Consider the following 18,223-nt stretch of genomic DNA (forward strand, 5'->3'; position numbering starts at 1 on the left):
TATTCAGGATAGCCAAGTTGTGTGAAATAACAACACATACCCTTTATTTTATTTTAATCTATATACATTGGTTCTACTGAAGTTACAGAAAGCATCGTAAACATCCCATTCTTGAATCAGAGCTAAAATAAACATCTCTATTTTAACAGTGTTGAACTTTTTTTATTAAAAAATGGAGTGGTGTGAGATATTTAAAGTGTGATCTCACCCCTGCACATTTCACTTGGAAATACTGTAAGTGGAAATCCCATTTCTTTCATATATTTTTTCCTAGCTGACCCTACCTGGGCATTACACCAGCAGTTTGGATACTTGCAATTCTATGCCTGTCTCCTTGCAAGCAAGTCCTCTTGACTTATAGTCTCATGTAACTCCACAGTATTGCAACCAAATGAAAGAAAGACTGCTTAAAGCGGTTGTGTTTGAAAGTTCTTTGGAAAAACCTGGCAGCGTCTGGAATTGTCCGTGTGTGGTTTTCTTCACAAAGTTGCTCGGTTTTATTGCTCCGATATTTATTACTCCTGTAATCCAAAGCTAACATGAATTGCAGCATTTGGATTCCGCATGCCTCAGTACAATAACCTGATATACTGTCATTTTATGCCTTCTTCTTCTTCTTCCCACCTTCTTTAGTCTTGGTGCTTGGCGGCGCCTGTGGTGAAACAGGGGATTCTTCCTTTGGCGAAGCCTGCAGCTGTATCGATGCTTCCTCCATCTCTCTGCACAAACTTTCCTCCAGCTCCAGAGCTGCTTGTGCTGCTGCGGCAGCTTCTTCTACCTTTCTGGCTTCTTCTGCCTCCCTCATAGCATTAAGCCTGCGGCCAGAGAAGTTAGGGAATCAGATTATCTTAAACCAAAAAAGTCACAACACAGTTCAGAACATGTGAGCCACGAAACAACAAATCCACAAATGGCACCCGTATAAATGGCAGAACTATATCAATAAGCTATCCCTTATCGAAACAGCCAGCTTCATGCTCAGATGCAAACTTTGCTTAATCATATCAGCCTAAGCAAGGGAAGTAAATTATCCCCTAGTGAAGAAAATGAACTCTTTTGCTAAAAGATGACCAGTGGTACTTGCCGTTGTCTTCTTGATTTGAGCATTTTGAGCTTAAGGGTCAAACCTGGAAGTGGCATGGATAAGTATGTTCTTTCAAGTTTCTTATTTTTCCAGCTACCCTGTTCACTTTGCTTCCTTAGCTCCATAGATATATTTCATTAAAAAATCAAGGCTCACTACAGCTACTTCTAATGCTAAGGCACAGTTAGCCATGTACGTCAACATGTAATCTCAATCTGGCATAATAGAAGGCAGACAATAGCAATGAAGGCCCGGTATTGCCAGCATGTCTCTAATGAAAACAGCCGGGCCATCTAGCAAAGCACCCTGTTTTATGGTGGGATAGCTCAGTTGGTAGAGCACGTGACTCTTAATATCAGGGTCATTGGTCCGAGCCCCACATTGGGCAACAGATTCCTGCATTGCAGGGGTTGGACTAGATGACCCTCATGGTCCCTTCCAACTCTATGATTCTATGGCTACATGTGGCAAGGCTCCTGCCAAATTTGGGAGCAGGTTAGAAGCCATGGCCCAGAAGCAAAAGCTGAAAACTCACTTTGCTTCTTCTTCAGCTTCTTGGATTTTCTTCAGCACAAGGAATTCAGCGTGCCGAATCCTGTTGTCTATAATGGTTTCTTTCACGACTTCCAAGTGTTTGTAGCCGGAAAAGAATTTGTTGACAAAAAAGATGTATATCTGGCTCATCCATAAATCAAGTTTGGCCTTCTGTTCGTTCTTTGCCTTTTCGAGGTCATCTGCAAGATGGCGGGGTGGAGGGGATGGGAAATAAACGGAGTTTTAGTTGTAGGGCAGAGGGCGGCCAGCGAAGCGCCCTCCAGTTATGTGTGATGCCTACAACTGCCATCACCCCTGGCTATTGGCTGTGCTGGCTAAGGATGATGCGGCAGAGCACCCCCTTTGGCCAACCCCTGTTGGAGGGGAAAGACTATAATAGCTTTGTAGCAGGACACACGCTTAGGATGCAGAAGATCCTATGTGGTCCCATCCAGGGGTGGAGGAAGGGGGGGCAGTGGAAGCGGGCCGCCCCGGGTGCCCTCACTGAGGGGGTGACATTTGGCGCTCCGCCCGCCCGCAACTCCCAAGTCTACCCCGGGCCGTCGGGGAAAGGGGCGGAACTGCGTCGCCTTGCCGGCGCCCTTCCCCCTTCCCCTCTTCATTTTGGCAGCTCGGGGGAGGCTTGGGAGTCGCGGACGGGCAGCATACCATTGCCACCTGCTCCCCGGCTGCTTCCGAGGGGGGGGAGCCTCCCCCGAGCTGTCAAAAGGAAGAGAGAAGAAAGGAAGGTTGCTGGCAAAGCACCATGGCTCCATCGTCGTCGTCCCTGCCCAGGAAGCAGCCCACCATGGGTGGCTTGCTCCACCCCCCTGAACAGCTCACCCCCTGGGACAATCGCCGCGGGCGGCTCTCTCCTGGGACGCTGGCCCCGCCCCTGGGTGCACAGCATGTGTGCCGCTCCGGGTGCCGGAGTAGCTAGCTCCGCCTCTGGCCCCATCTCCAGTTAGGAAAGATCAGGTAGGAAGTGAGTAGGCAGGGCCAGAATTAAAAGTGGGCTGAGCAACAAATGTGAATTTTACCTTTTGCATGGTAAGCTAGTTCCTTTCCATCCTCCGCCCAGGCAAGCGAGCAGCATTATCAGAGCCCAGGGAACCATTCCTCGGCGTAGGCAGGAGGGGGCAGTTGCTCCCCCTAGAAGCAGGGCCGCTGGCCAGCCTGCCCTGCTGCCCCCCGCCGCCCAGTGCCGTCTCCCTTCTCCCTTGCTGGCTGTGGGGCGGGCGGAGGGAAATCCAGCCAAACGCTTTGCGTGGCTCTGGGGCTTTCCCTCCACCCGCCCCACAGCCAGCCGGCTAGAAGGGACGTCTCCCTTCTCCCTTGCTGGCTATGGGGCGGGCGGAGGGAAAGCCAGCCAAACGCTTTGCGCGGCTCTGGGGCTTTCCTTCCACCCACCCCACAGCCAGCCCGCCCAGATGTCTCCCTTCTCCCTTGCTGGCTGTGGGGCGGCTTTCCCTCCACCCACCCCGGCAATCGCGGAGGAGGAGGAGGGGATCGGAGCAGCCCGATTTCAGGCTGATCCTGGCGCCCCCTCGCCCCTGAACGACCATGGCTTTCCTTGCCCCACTGTGGCCCCTCCCCCTGTGCCTTGGCCCCGCCCATTGCCCATTGCCCCCCCTAATTTTGATCCTGGCTACGCCCCTGGATCCATTCGAACCAGACAAAAGCACCCAAGGAGGGTGCACAGACCTGACATTTTGCAACAATGCTTTCTTCTAAGGAACCTTCATTTGAATGGTGGTGGGGTGGTGGTTGTGGGGATTGTTATTTTGCTATTTTGAAAAAATCAGTAACATTGCCTTTTCTTCTTTTTTTTAAAGGAGGGTGCAAAGCAGGGGTAGTGAGGGGTGTATCTCATGAGGTGTATGGCCCCGGGGAGAGTCCTGGGGGGCAAAGAAAAATGCATAGAGGGCTGTATTTAGACCCTGGGCCAAAGGCTCCCCATCTGTGCAATATTATTGGCTTATGGCTTATGGTTTGCAATCCACTGCAAAATTCAAGCACGCTTCGTTTGGGACTTAGCTGTGGGGCCGGGGCAACAGTCGACTGTCCTATTGTGAAAGCCTTCGAAAAAGGAAGGGGCAAGTGATTGTGTTCCAGCCTGGTGTTCTTTTACTGCCCTCTTGTGACAGGAGGAAATCTTACAGGGATGTGTACTCAAATACTGCAGCTCAGGGTGACCCTTCCAAAAAGCAGCACCTCTAGTTAGATTAGATAGAGAAGGGAATGCTTTTCAAATAAATAAAGGCCAACTTCTCGTGGATGCCAACACAATCCAGAAGTAAAGAAACAAAACACCCAGAAAAAAGGAAAACAAAGAAATATACTAAAAGGGCAACATCTTTACCTTCCCCAATGGTTAAACGTGAAAGCAAACAAAATAAATCCTAAGAAAGTTTTTGGGAAACTGCATTCTCCTTATGAAATTGTGTGTATGTGTGTGTGCCAAACATCATCATCATCATCATCATTTATTTATTTATTTATACCCCGCCCATCCAATAGAAAAATAAAACACAATAATCGATTAAACATCAAAAGCCAATAATAATATTATATATATACATATTTTAATAACAACTCCAAAAATGATTCTTTACATTGATAAAAAGATGATCCATACCTGATAGCTTGCTATCGGAAAAAGGTCTAGTTTTCTCACCTGCTAATTCCTTCATGTGAGCGCTAAGAATTGAATCTTGTCCTGCTTCCGCGCTTGATAGAGACTGAGCTGCACTTTCTTCATTCTCTTCCACGATAGCAGAGAAGGAGACACTAATGGCTGAAAGGAAAGGAAAGCATCTGCTATATATTTTGGAAAGTCATTTGTCTCTTTGTCTGTTCTCCATGCATTTCGGACACCTCTTAAGTTACCACAACCGAATTTTGCACTATAGTTCTTGAGATTAAGGAGCGAGTTTTTGTCTGTGTTTAGATACTACAACCGGATGCCCTTTTGAATCAAGGTGGTGGTGGGCTGAGCCATTCTGAACTGCACTGCCTTTAAATGCTGGTTACAGGTAGGTAGCCGTGTTGGTCTGGCGTAGTCGAAACAAAATTAAATTTTATTTTTATTTTTAGATACTTCTGCTTCAGTGTATCTGAAGAAGTGTGCATGCACACGAAAGCTCATACCTATGACAAACTTAGTTGGTCTCTAAGGTGCTGCTGGAAGGAATTTTTTTATTTTGTTTTAAACGCTGGTGTTGAAACTGCACCGAAATGTTTGGTTTATTCATCACCCATAGAACTCGGCGCGGTTCTCAACATAAAGACACAAGATGAAAATACAAAAAAATGAAATAACAACAGGAACAAACAAACAAAAAACTACATGGGCCAATAACACACCCACACCCCTGTGCCACAAACACATTTAAAACGTTGTTGTTGTTTAGTCGTTTAGTCGTGTCCGACTCTTCATGACCCCATGGACCAGAGCACGCCAGGCACTCCTGTCTTCCACTGCCTCCCGCAGTTTGGTCAGACTGGTCAGACTCTTGCTCGTAGCTTTGAGAACACTGTCCAACCATCTCGTTTAAAACATTACAGGATGTTAAACTGTCAAAAGCCTAGTTGAACCACATTAATTTCAACGCCAGTTTTTCCCTCAGCAAGAAAAGAGCCTGTAAAACCATGGCCGTCTTAAGCTTATCTGGCGCCGTGGTGCACGGATCCTTCCGGGGGGCCCCACCCCCACCCCCATGTTTCCCTCCGGGCTGGCAGCAGCTTGCTTGCTTCCCGGCCGACCGGCTGGCTGGTCCGTCCCTGCCTCCGCCTGCGCACACCCGCGGAGCGCCCAGGTGGCGAGGGAAAGTGGATCTCGCGCTCGCGGCCGAGTGACTGAGGGGATTCCTGCGGCCGAGGGAGAGGAGGAGGAGGAGGAGGAGCCATAGGGCTTAGTGGCTCATTGCGCCTCGCCAATGCTGGGGCGCCCCTGAGAGGCCAGCGCCCTGGCACAACGAGCCACTAGCCCCTATGGGAAAGACGCCTCTGTGTACAACAACAAGGCTCAGATTGGAAGGACCAGAATTTCTAAGGACCCACCCTGAGGAGAGACCCTTTTTTCTTTACTGGGAGATTTTGAACCGTGCCGGGATCCTTTGCCCTCTTTTCCTCCATCCTTGCCTTTTCCTTTCTGTGGTAATGAGAAAAGAGATAATAAAAAATGAGTTGCTGAGTTAGGAGATTGTGTTATTTTCAAAATCTGGTACCGTAACTAAGATAAAACATAAAGCAAAAATAAATATATGCCCAGATGAGGTTGTTCAAAAACGAGTTCATGGCAAAGACTCAAAAGAACAGTGTTGATGTTCTTTACTCTTCCATTTATTTGTTTAACAAAACTGAAACACTGCTTGACTGTAAAAAAATAAATAAATAAAAGACAACATCTAAGCGGTTTACAAAAACATTACATAAAATTATTCTTAAAAAGTTAACCGAGTATTTAGAAATATCCAGAAGTTGATTTAAAATCAACAGTAGCTAAAAAGAAATGAAATGCATGTAGCTTCTACCTGTCTGAATAGGCTTCCCTAAAGAAAAATGTTTTAAGCAGCACTGAAAAGATTACAGCAAAGGTCCTCTGCCCGGTGTCAAGAGGCAGGGAGTTCCAAAGTGTAGGTGGTGCCACACTGAGGTCATGCCCACAACAAGATTCTGTCTGGAAATTGCTTTTGTGCATGTGCCCAAGTGGGAGGGATAAGAGGTAAACTAACATTGACTGGGAACCAAATCTCAATGCGCCTCAAGTCCAGGCCTAACTGCCAGAACTTCCTACGGCACCCACAGAAAGTCTTGGTAAATATCCCCTCAAAAATCCACATTACCCCATTCTTCCTGCTCGATACCTGTTTGCACCAGCTCGGCCTACATTGAAAATGGCCTCTTCCATATGCCCACATTTCACTGGGCCCCAGGTCTAAACAATTGCCCTTGCATCTACTCTGACCAGAAGAAAGAGTGCAGAGTGCTTTCTCTACGGCTGAGCACGGTGAAGTATTCTATAACTGCCTCCCCAGCTTGAAAGGGGGTATAATAGGGGGTTGTGCCCACACCATGTTGTGTCCCTGTTTCTTTTTCTGCTCTTTTGGGTGTGGTAGTCGTTTTTGTGTTATGTCACGCAACCTCGGTGGCCATTTTGTGACTGGCGCCCACAGCACTCCAAAGGTGCGCAGTGGCCCCAAACGGTTGGTGATCGCCTGCTTCCATCACATGATCATCAGACAACCTACAAGAAAGCAAGTAGCAGTAGCAACATAATAAACAGATAAACAGAATGACAGGCAATTCAACTGCCACAATGCCCAGGAACAGGCACCCCCAAACTGCGGACCTCCCGATGTTTTGGCCTACAACTCCCATGATCCCTAGCTAACAAGACCAGTGGTCGGGGAAGTTGGGAATTGTAGCCCAAAACATCTGGAGGGCCAAAGTTTGGGGTTGCCTGCCCAAGAACCTCCGAAATAACTGTCTTCACCATCATTTGGGAAACTAAAGAGAGGCATGTAGGCGGGCCTTCCAAGGAAGAGACTTGTAGAGTCAGGGGGGCAACCACTGAAAAGGCCCTTTCCTGGGAAAGTGGCTTTAGACCAGGCATCCCCAAACTGCGGCCCTCCAGATGTTTTGGCCTACAACTCCCATGATCCCTAGTTAACAGGACCAGTGGTCGGGGGAGATGGGAATTGTAGTCCAAAACACCTGGAAGGCCGAAGTTTGGGGATGCCTGCTTTAGACTAAGTCAGACAGCAGATCTCTGTGATTTCAAGCAAGAATCTCTCCAAGTCCTTCCTGGAGATGCCGGGGATTGAACCTGGGACCTTGAAACAGCCATTATGCTTCATCAGCCCACTGACCTCAGACTTCTTTCCCTTGCCAACATCCACAAAATGCACGATCTTGCTTGTGGAAGCCTTGACGTGCTGGATTTCTGTGGTCTCCGTGCTTGTTTCGCCACTGCTTATACTTCTGGTTTGAATGGACTGATAATTTTTAAAGAATAGAAGAAAATAAGAGCAATACTGTAGTTAGTTGGAGGTGCTATATGGGGGGGAAATAAAAGACACTTGCACACACACACACACACACACACACACACACACACACACACACACAGAAAACACCCCTCTGAACTCCAGTTAGAGGTATTGTGCCTTACAGATATGCAAGCGCATAGGTCTAGATCAAGGACTCAGCTACATTGGCAAAGAAAAAGCACTTTATGTGTGTGTTGTTTATGCATTTTAACACAGTGGCACCAGATGGCGCTGTGGAGTTCCATTTTTGCTAACCTGATTTCTCATACAAAGTTTACAAACGCGTTTAACTGAAACGCTTCTTTGATGTGTCTAGATCCAGCCCAAGACATTCATTTCTGAGCGTGGTCACATCCACACCATACTTTTAAAGCAAATGGCTTCCCCCAAAGAATTGTGGCAACTGTAGTTTGATAAGTGTGCAGTGAACTGTGGCTCTGTGAGAGTTGAACTATAGTTCCCAGGAGAACCTATTAGCTTTAAATGTGCTTTAAATGAATGGTGCTGATGTGGCCTTTCTCCATCAAGCCCAGCATTGCCTAGAAGTATAATAGAATTACAGAGCTGGGACCATGAGGGTCATCTAGTCCAACCCCCTGCAATGAATGAATCTTTGGCCCAAGGTGGGGCTCAAACCCACGACCCTGAGGTTAAGAGCCTCATGCTCTACTGACTGAGCTTCCAGGTTGACAGGCAGAAGTATTTCCCGTCACCTGATTTTTTTAAAAATCTGAACCTGTGACATCTATATATATATGAATGTAAAAGGGGCATGTGGGTGGGTGTCCACTTTTCGCCAAAACCGCTTGACCGATAGCACTCAAATTTTGACACAACATCACATGCAGATGTCCAAAGGATCACAGAAAGTTACCTAAGACAGATGTCACACCTGTGCCTGGTAAAAAAAACCAAAACCCCTGTTCCAGAAGGCACCGCTCAGCCAAAAGTGCATGCTGGGAAATAGAACGGAGAAGCTGACAGTTCCTTTTCCAAGGGTGGGGGCCAAGGTATGGAGATACAGGGGGAGGGGCCAACACTCCCCGAGGACAACAGAGGGAAGGGTATCCTACCGAATCACAGGGATGAGCCGGGGGGTTGCGGGAAGGAGGGGACAGGATAGTTCACGGTGGGACCACTCACAGGGATGAGCCGGGGGTGGGGGGAGGAGGGGCCGGGATACGTCATGGATCAGGACAGGGTGGGGGGGAATCACAGGAATAAGCCACCGCAACGTGTGGCCGGGTCAACTAGTTCTACATAAAAATCCAGTGTCCTATCACTGAGTTGTTGTTTAGTCGTTTAGTCGTGTCCGACTCTTCGTGACCCCATGGACCATAGCACGCCAGGCACTCCTGTCTTGCACTGCCTCCCGCAGTTTGGTCAAACTCATGTTCATAGCTTCGAGAACACTGTCCAACTATCTCGTCCTCTGTCTTCCCCTTCTCCTAGTGCCCTCAATCTTTCCCAACATCAGGGTCTTTTCCAAGGATTCTTCTCTTCTCATGAGGTGGCCAAAGTATTGGAGCCTCAGCTTCACGACCTGTCCTTCCAGGGAGCACTCAGGGCTGATTTCCTTCAGAATGGATAGGTTTGATCTTCTTGCAGTCCATGGGACTCTCAAGAGTCTCCTCCAGCACCATAATTCAAAAGCATCAATTCTTCGGCGATCAGCCTTCTTTATGGTCCAGCTCTCACTTCCATACATCACTACTGGGAAAACCATAGCTTTAACTATACGGACCTTTGTAGGCAAGGTGATTGATGTCTCTGCTTTTTAAGATGCTGTCTAGGTTTGTCATTGCTTTTCTCCCAAGAAGCAGGCGTCTTTTAATTTCGTGACTGCTGTCACCATCTGCAGTGATCAAGGAGCCCAAGAAAGTAAAACAGTCGCTTTTTAAAAATTAGGACCCTTATGATGTTGCCCCTGTCCTTTGCCCCCACAATGGGCTCATTCCATGAGTCCTTGTGTTCTGTGGCAGAGGAAACTTGCACTGGCCTCGTGTGAACAGATCCCCCGCCCCCCGTTCTCCAGGGCAGCGGTCAGTGCCATTTGGTGTTTATTGATATCGTAGTTCCTCAGAACGGCTAGTGCTTTGGCCCCCAGGAGTCTTACCATCAGAGGAAAATAGGAAGCCCCCTTACCCCTAAAAGCAAGCCACCGGTCAGTCTAAGCTCAGTGTTAACCCTACCCCTGAGCTGCCAGCAACTTCTAACCCTAAGGCCCAGAGAAGTCAAAACAAGATGGTGTCCATGAATACAGCCTAAAACTCCTTTTTGTTCCCAGAAGATGTTGAGTAGTAGAATTCACATAAGGGCACTGTTGATGTTGGCATCTGTCTGTCTCAGGAGACAATGGAATAGTGCGCCTTGGGGGTGAGGTCAAGCTGCTGGAAGGCTGCAGCGCCTGCTGTGGCCGTAGAGACCGATACAGGAGAGACATGTTTTGTTGCAGCTTGGTCAGATGAAGGTGTCCAGTTCTGTTGCCGCAGATGCACCTTGGCGGTTCTTCTCTCTGCGGTCTTCCCAGTGGTCATTTCTCCTATTGTGCACTGCTATGGATACATGGCTTGACTGCCTGTCTCCAGGCACTGCAGTCGTCCGCGAGGGATTCCCACATGGCAGAGCTGATGTTGCCAGCCTTCGTGTCATGTTTGCAGACATCTCTGAAATGCAGAGCAGGCCTGCCAATTGGCCTGGTGCCAGAAGCCAGCTCCCCGTAGAGCACATCCTTGGGGATACTACCACCTTCCATTCTGTGGACAGGACCAAGCCAGCATAGATGTCACTGAGACAGGAGTGCAAATCTGCTGGGAAAGTGGGCTTGAGAGAACACATCATTGTTGGGAATTCTGCCTGGCCATGTGATGCCCCAAATCCTCCTGATGTGGAAGGCATTGAGGCGTTGCTCCTGATGGTTGTAAGGGGCCAACATACCCTGTCAAACCTGCCCCCCTCTTTGAAGATCCTAAGTTTGCTTGATATATCTGGCTTCCGTTCCAGAAAGTGCCCAAAACTCCATTTGGGAGGCCAGCAACCCTCGTGAAAAGCTGCTGCTGCTGCATGTAACTCATCCCTTACCTGTAGCGACGAGAGTCAATGTACACTTGGGCAAAAAAAATGAAAGGCACGAATACAGGATGGGTGACACCTGGCTTGAGAGCAGTACATGTGAAAAGGATCTAGAAGTCCTGGTAGACAACAAACTTGACATGAGTCAGCAGTGTGATGCAGCAGCTAAAAAAGCCAATGCAATTCTGGGCTGCATCAATAGGAGTATAGCATCTAGATCAAGGGAAGTAATAGTACCACTGTATTCTGCTCTGGTCAGACCTCACCTGGAGTACTGTGTCCAGTTCTGGGCACCACAGTTCAAGAAGGATACTGACAAGCTGGAACGTGTCCAGAAGAGGGCAACCAAAATGGTCAAAGGCCAGGAAACGATGCCTTATGAGGAACGGCTTAGGGAGCTGGGTATGTTTAGCCTGGAGAAGAGAAGGTTAAGGGGTGATATGATAGCCATGTTCAAATATATAAAAGGATGTCATATAGAGGAGGGAGAAAGGTTGTTTTCTGCTGCTCCAGAGAAGCGGACATGGAGCAATGGATTCAAACTACAAGAAAGAACATTCCACCTAAACATTAGAAAGAACTTCCTGACAGTAAGAGCTGTTCAGCAGTGGAATTTGCTACCAAGAAGTGTGGTGGAGTCTCCTTCTTTGGAGGTCTTTAAGCAGAGGCTTGACAGGCATATGTCAAGAATGCTTTGATGGTGTTTCCTGCTCGGCAGGGGGTTGGACTGAATGGCCCTTGTGGTCTCTTCCAACTCTACGATTCTATGATTCTAATGTTTACACTCGGAGAACTAACCTGACCAGAGGAAATGTCCTGAGCCAAAGGAGGCCCTGCAGCCGGGTCTATGAACTCATCTGTTCTGTAGGTACTTGTTGAACGACTGGCTTCTTCTGCTTGCTGTTTCAGCATCTCATCGGTGACGTACAACAGGGCACAGTCTAGCAGAGCTTCAAAAAACTCAAGGAAAACAAGCTGTAGCACAACAAAGGAAGACAAGCACAAGTCACTGTTAATTGACAAGATCAAGGGGTCCTCTGGGAAACCTTTTTTATTGATGATTTACGAGTCATGCCCACTTTCAGTACCGTTTGTACCTGCAAAAGTTTTGGAATGGACATGTTGCTTCTTTTTCAACCAGTGCAGGTCTTTCCTGCTGAAACCCAATTACTTTTGAGACCGCAATTGTGCTGGTTTATTTTTGTCCTTCTTCTGTTACACTACGGCCCCTCCAGATAGCAATAATTTGGCTGCACTGGAGAAGCGCTGCAGAACAAGCTAAATCGGAATAACTAATGCACCAAGAACATGTGGCAAAATATTCCTGGAGGGGGGTCCTAACTAGGGATTTGTGGCAGGGCTGAGCTGCAAGCAGCTGTCAGAGAGGAGCCAGGTCAGCAATTGTGTTAGGCGTTCGTACCAGGAGTCAGCGCTGAGGAACACGCCAAAACACACCAGAGGTAGGACAATCATTGCTGCTCAGGGACGCAGGACCAGGGGACCAGGAAATTCTTCATAGCCCTTTCCAACCTAGGAGGGTCCAATGAGAAGCCTGGATGGGTGGGGCCAATCTGGAGTCTGAGACTACTTGACTGTGGGTTCCAGTAATGGACCTCCAAGAGGTCTCACATCACTAAGTTATTGCTTGTTGTCAGTTCTAACAATTAATTGAGGAAGGGGGCTAGTTTGTGTCAGAATAGGACAGAGCCCCCAATCCTGCAATACTGTTTGCAGGATGCAAAATACAGTGGGGGCAGGTTTAGGGGCAAGGCGGTCTCAGGGGTCAGCAAACTTTTACAGCAGGGGACCGGTCCACTGTCCCTCAGACCTTGTGGGGGGTTGGACTATATTTTGAAGAAAAACAAAGAATGAATGAATGAATTCCTATGCCCCACAAATAACCCAGAGATGCATTTTAAATAAAAGGACACTTTCTACTCATGTAAAAACATGCTGATTCCCAGACCGTCCGCAGGCCGGATTGAGAAGGCAATTGGGCCGGATCCGGCACCCAGGCAATGATGCGTGGTGGGCAGTTGTTGCTGGCCGGATCATGGAACAGACGGTAGGAAAAAGCAAATGAGGCAGTTTAATTTCAGTCGCCCAAAGTCCCACTTGGAGTGGCTCAGCTCTGCGTTAGAATCGTATATGACTCACCATATTGATTAATTAGCAAAAGCTCTTTTCTTCTTAAACAAAGTTCCTTCTGGGCAGTCCAAGCCCCAACCAGCTGCTGAAGTGGGTTGGCTCTTTTCAGTGCAGCTGCAGAAATTTACACCCAGACCATATTTCCCCGCACTTTCCCTAAATACATATACCTCATGTTCTAAGTTAGTGTCATCTCCATCACGCACGCAAGGGCTGTCTTTGGCCAGTATATTCACAATTTTGGTTGCGGTTAATTGCTTGCTTACGAGTCTTAAATCCTGGAGATTTAAGCAACAACAACAACAAAAATGGTTAGTGTTACCCAAATTTCTCAATCCTCATTTGGCATGTGCTGCTACCTAGTTCATGTTCTCCCAAATGATACAGTACATGGGGCAAGTTTTTCAGTGTTGTTCTCCAGCTAAGTAATGTGTTAAAAATGCAAAAGCTATGATAAGCTGTAAAACAATGAGGTTGAATCCTGACAAGACAGAAGTACTGTTTTGGGGGGACAGGGGGCGGGCAGGTGTGGAGGACTCCCTGGTCCTGAATGGGGTAACTGTGCCCCTGAAGGACCAGGTGCGCAGCCTGGGAGTCATTTTGGACTCACAGCTGTCCATGGAGGCGCAGGTCAATTCTGTGTCCATGGCAGCTGTCTATCAGCTCCATCTGATACGCAGGCTGAGACCCTACCTGCCCGCGGACTGTCTCGCCAGAGTGGTGCATGCTCTGGTTATCTCCCGCTTGGACTACTGCAATGCGCTCTACGTGGGGCTACCTTTGAAGGTGACCCGGAAACTGCAATTAATTCAGAATGCGGCAGCTAGACTGGTGACTGGGAGTGGCCGCAGAGACCACATAACACCGGTCCTAAGAGACCTACATTGGCTCCCAGTATGTTTCTGAGCACAATTCAAAGTGTTGGTGCTGACCTTTAAAGCCCTAAGCAGCCTCGGTCCTGTATACCTGAAGGAGTGTCTCCACCCCCATCGTTCTGCCCGGACACTGAGATCCAGCACCGAGGGCCTTCTGGCGGTTCCCTCACTGCGAGAAGCAAAGCTACAGGGAACCAGGGAGAGGGCCTTTTCGGTAGTGGCGCCCGCCCTGTGGAACGCCATCCCATCGGAGGTCAGGGAGATGAACAACTACCTGACATTTAGAAAACACGTAAAGGCAGCCCTGTTTAGGGAAGTTTTTAATCTGTGATATTTTAATGTATTTTGGTGTTTATTGGAAGCCGCCCAGAGTGGCAGGGGAAACCCAGCCAGATGGGCGGGGTATAAATAATAAATAATAATAAAAGTAAATACGAAGGCATATATTTGTGAAAGCATGTCGAAATGCATTATGTTAGGTTAAATATGCTTTTTGAAAATGTGTATATTAGGCCGCCATTGCATACAAAAACAGCAAAAATTGTATACAATTGCATAGTATGAGAAATTTGTGCTAAAATGTTGATACATTTTCATGAGGGCTTTTTAAATAAATAACAAATAACAAACTGATGTGGAAATGCAGAGAATTTCAGGAAGTCAGGAAAAATGAGAACCTGAGGTGAACCAACACTGACAGATAACATCCGTCGCTAACAAGACCCGAAATAAATCCTTGAGATGGTGATTACTTTCAGCATCCAGAGGAAGTGCCTCATCTTCATGGTCGGTTCATACGGAGCAACAGGATTTGGTCGACAAAAGGCCCTGAATATCTCCCAACACTTGTCAATGTAATTGATTGCGTAGACTGTTTGTTGCCGTTCGCTGAACAAGATGCCTGCAGAGGCGAGCGGTGGGGTGGGGGTGGGGAGCCAGAGGATGAAATTAGGCCCAAACATCTGTGTGTAAATGACTGAGAAATCTGGGGGAAATGTAGGAAACCAAAATAAACAAAAATGCATAGCCCACCTTTTATTTGGCAGGCGTTAGGACAGATATTCTTGACCATCAACTTGCAGAAGCACTTGAAGAGGCGGGGGCTCGTATTGCTGGAGGTAAAACAGGAATCTGATATAGCAGTCACTACTGCGACATGCGGAGCAAACAGGTTTCAGAAATTCAGATGAGATTGCATTTTAGAGTTATGTGTTGTAGGGCTACAGTTTTTCCACCAGCTAATTGGTTTGGTTAATTTTTATTTTTTTTAAACTATGTTGACTATTCGTGGATCCAAGAACAATTTTTTTAAAAAAAACCATCCCTCCCTAACCCAGAAGATGGTGAAGGGAGGGGTTTGCCAATTGTATTATTGAGCTAAATCTGATCATATAGTTGCATTGTATAAGTCTGATTGTATGGCTTAGCCCCCCCCCCCCATATCCCTGGGATGTCTTGCTTAAAATGCTTTTTTCTTTGCCTCTCTCTGTGTGCCAAAGGGTAATGTAAGCAAGACAGAATGCCCTGCTAAGCTATCAAGGCCGGATGACTGTCTTGTCTGATGCTAGCAGTCTGACGCAAAGAGCAGGCAAGATAGATAGGAATTCAAGCCCCCACTCGAGGATGCTACCGGGGTAGCATGAGTCAGCATATGTTTATGCACAGGACAGGACACGGGTCTTCCTTATATGTACTTGTGACCCCCTTGCGTGCGCACATTTACAGAGGAGGGGGAAGGAGCCCAAGTGTATAAGAAGCTTTGCAAATTTGTGTTTCTTTACTCTAGTCGTGAAGCTTGATCACCAAGAGTCTCTTAAATTTAAGAATTAAATTCTTTCTCTGAACTCAACCTTCGGTGTCTTGTTGACTATCTCTGTCCCTGCCTGGGCGCAACTTAAGGACCCTTATCAGCTAATAAGGCTACAATGGGAGTTAGGCATTGCATCCAAAGTACCGGTAACATCCAAACAACATTATAAGTTCCTGTCATGGTCAACCATTTATATAGAAGGCAGCCAAGGGTTTACATTAAGCAAAAGGTTTTATAATGTCCCTTGTCTTCATTTTAAGAAACACATATAATAAAACCATACCAGTCAGTTTCAAAAGAGTCTTTGTGCTTCAAACCTTGTGCCCATTTTACTTTATTATTATATATTATATTATTATATATATATTTATATATATTATTTTGTGTGTCTCTGTGTGTACATGTTATATATTGGAATAATCAAATTAATCATTTAAAAAACTGAATTGAACATTCATCCCAATTTGCTTGTGCAGTGTTTGTACATCTTCCCACTAATTATTTGCTCAATCAACACTTTTCAATGCAATCACCTGTCACTTTCCAAAATTCTAGAAGTCTATTTTTTCAGAAGTAGGGTTTTTTGTTTTTTTTACCTATGGCAACACAGCACTTTAATCCACTTTTAACTGCACAAATCTAATTATCCAATATACACTTGAACCCCTCCAGCAACCTACTGACAGTCTGGAGGTGCCTTGTGTTGAGATTTTAAACGGGTGACTTTTCAGCAAACTATTCTCAGGTTCGGTGCTACCTTAGCTGATGAACTGGACAAGCCACTTACTCAAACTCTTTATGATAGATGTGGAATGACAAATAGATGAGATATGTCAAAAACATTCGGAGTAGCAAAGTCTCATATGGAGAGTGAATCTCTTCAAGTAATGTTTTATCTGAAAAACAAACAAAACACTGTACTGCATACAATGAGCAATGCAGAGGTAGAGTTCTAACTTGGGTTCTTTCTGCTTTTTAGATCAACTTGTTTTTCATTCCTGACTTTGATTGAAAATCTTGGTGTGTATTTTATGTTTTGTGTAATTAAAAAATTTTTTAAAGGTAAAGACATTCTTAAAACTGACTTATGTCATGCACGTAAAACAGTTATATCCCTTCCATCCAGTATGGATTACCGGCTACAATAACTGAACAGTAGCAAGAGAACTGTACCAAAAGTTAAGTTATAATATTAGGCTCTCCCCCCACAGTGGTGGCTTGTGCCCACTGGGAATGATAGGGCAGAATTAAGCAAGTGAAGTCAGAGCCAATGACAGGCAGGATCCAACCCCCTGATTGGGACATGTGGGGTGACTGTGTGTGTGTGTGTGTGTGTACACACGCAAACCTAAGGCTTTGCTTAAACTTGTGGAGGCTCTTCCATTTACCGCCACGCCATGATTTAGTGACACGTGTGAACTGAGCCAATCATTGCAACTTCAACGCAAAGCATTGGATTCATTAAGTTGCAAACAGGCTATTTACCGTACCCACGTTTACTGATTGCTGCTCTGCCACTACTAAAATAACATGGACAATCTATTATATTAGGAATGCAAACCGTTCAGGATCCTATCCATATCGGCAAGCGTAAGGTTGCAGTGGTGGAATCTGCAGTCCTTTAGAAATCGCCAGAACTGAAGCTTCGTCATCAGGAAGGTGTTATCCAGAGAATGGTCGTATCCTAAGCTGCTGTAGAAGGTGTAGATTCGCCTCAGTTCTGAGATATATCTCAACACAGCAAACTCTGTCTGGAGACATAGAAAATCGGTAATCAAGAAGTATAAGTACCATATATTCTGGCGTATAAGATGACTGGGCGTATAAGACGACCCCCAACTATTCCAGTTAAAATATAGAGTTTGGGATATACTCGCTGTATAAGAAATACGACCCGGTGTATAAGATGACCCCCGACTTTTGAGAAGATTGTCCTGGGTTAAAAAGTAGTCTTATACGCAGGAAGTATTTTGTTGTATTAAATAAGCTAGATATGTGCAATAAAATACGTTTGTACTTATATACCTTTTATTTATTAATATTTGCCAGTCTGATTTATTAATGAAGCTCTTTGGAAATAAGTGTTTTTCTACGCATTAATTGTGTCTGTGTATTATTATTATTATTATTATTATTATTATTATTATTATTATTATTCCTTTTGTATTCTACCTTGAAAACTCTATGATCAGTAACAATAATTAAGACTAAAGGAGGACTTCAATGATGTGCTACATTGAATTTTTCATCAGCTTAGGAATTTCAGTCTGCCAGACCGAATCGACTCCTGCTCCAGTGTGCTGTTCTGGGGGGGGTTTCCTGACCCCATGCAGAGATAATTTTAAGGCGTATTGGGGGGGATGGAGGAAAAGCCATATTGCACAAGCAGAGGTCCTTGTGCATCGTTTCCACCAACATGGCTGGTGGGTGAATCCTGCCCAGATATTAAGAGATGGATGGACTGACAGAGAGGTTGAAGGTTTACATTTCCAACACTGCATGAAGGGAAGACTCACACCTTCTATACCAGGCACGTCCAACTCCCAAGAGACTGCATTCTACTCACAGTACTGTATAATAATACTGCCTGTGACCTACCCATTGTCATTGACAGGCAAAGTTGTTGAACTTTTCTTAGGGGAGCCAA

At 46.3% G+C, this 18,223-nt stretch overlaps 1 protein-coding gene across 2 annotated transcripts in view; it reads right to left on the minus strand.

Annotated features, from left to right (window-relative positions):
• Window positions 1-17: 17 nt before the first annotated feature.
• Window positions 18-18,223, minus strand: part of LOC118092947 (radial spoke head 10 homolog B-like) — a 35,151-nt gene continuing 16,945 nt past the window's right edge. For both annotated transcript variants that reach the window (XM_060282897.2, XM_060282895.2), the window contains exons 11-21: window positions 17,138-17,327; window positions 16,364-16,472; window positions 14,799-14,878; window positions 14,519-14,667; window positions 13,062-13,169; window positions 11,542-11,718; window positions 7,492-7,617; window positions 5,681-5,771; window positions 4,296-4,415; window positions 1,620-1,818; window positions 18-815 (exon numbers count right to left, since the gene is read on the minus strand). In XM_060282897.2, the coding sequence (XP_060138880.1) occupies window positions 599-815; window positions 1,620-1,818; window positions 4,296-4,415; window positions 5,681-5,771; window positions 7,492-7,617; window positions 11,542-11,718; window positions 13,062-13,169; window positions 14,519-14,667; window positions 14,799-14,878; window positions 16,364-16,472; window positions 17,138-17,327 (1,566 nt within the window). In that variant the 3' untranslated portion in view covers window positions 18-598. The remainder of the gene's footprint in view (window positions 816-1,619; window positions 1,819-4,295; window positions 4,416-5,680; window positions 5,772-7,491; window positions 7,618-11,541; window positions 11,719-13,061; window positions 13,170-14,518; window positions 14,668-14,798; window positions 14,879-16,363; window positions 16,473-17,137; window positions 17,328-18,223) is intronic.

The sequence above is a fragment of the Zootoca vivipara genome, chromosome 13 (assembly GCF_965207765.1).
Source record: "Zootoca vivipara chromosome 13, rZooViv2.hap1.1, whole genome shotgun sequence".
In the NCBI taxonomy this organism is placed as follows: Eukaryota; Metazoa; Chordata; class Lepidosauria; order Squamata; family Lacertidae; genus Zootoca; species Zootoca vivipara.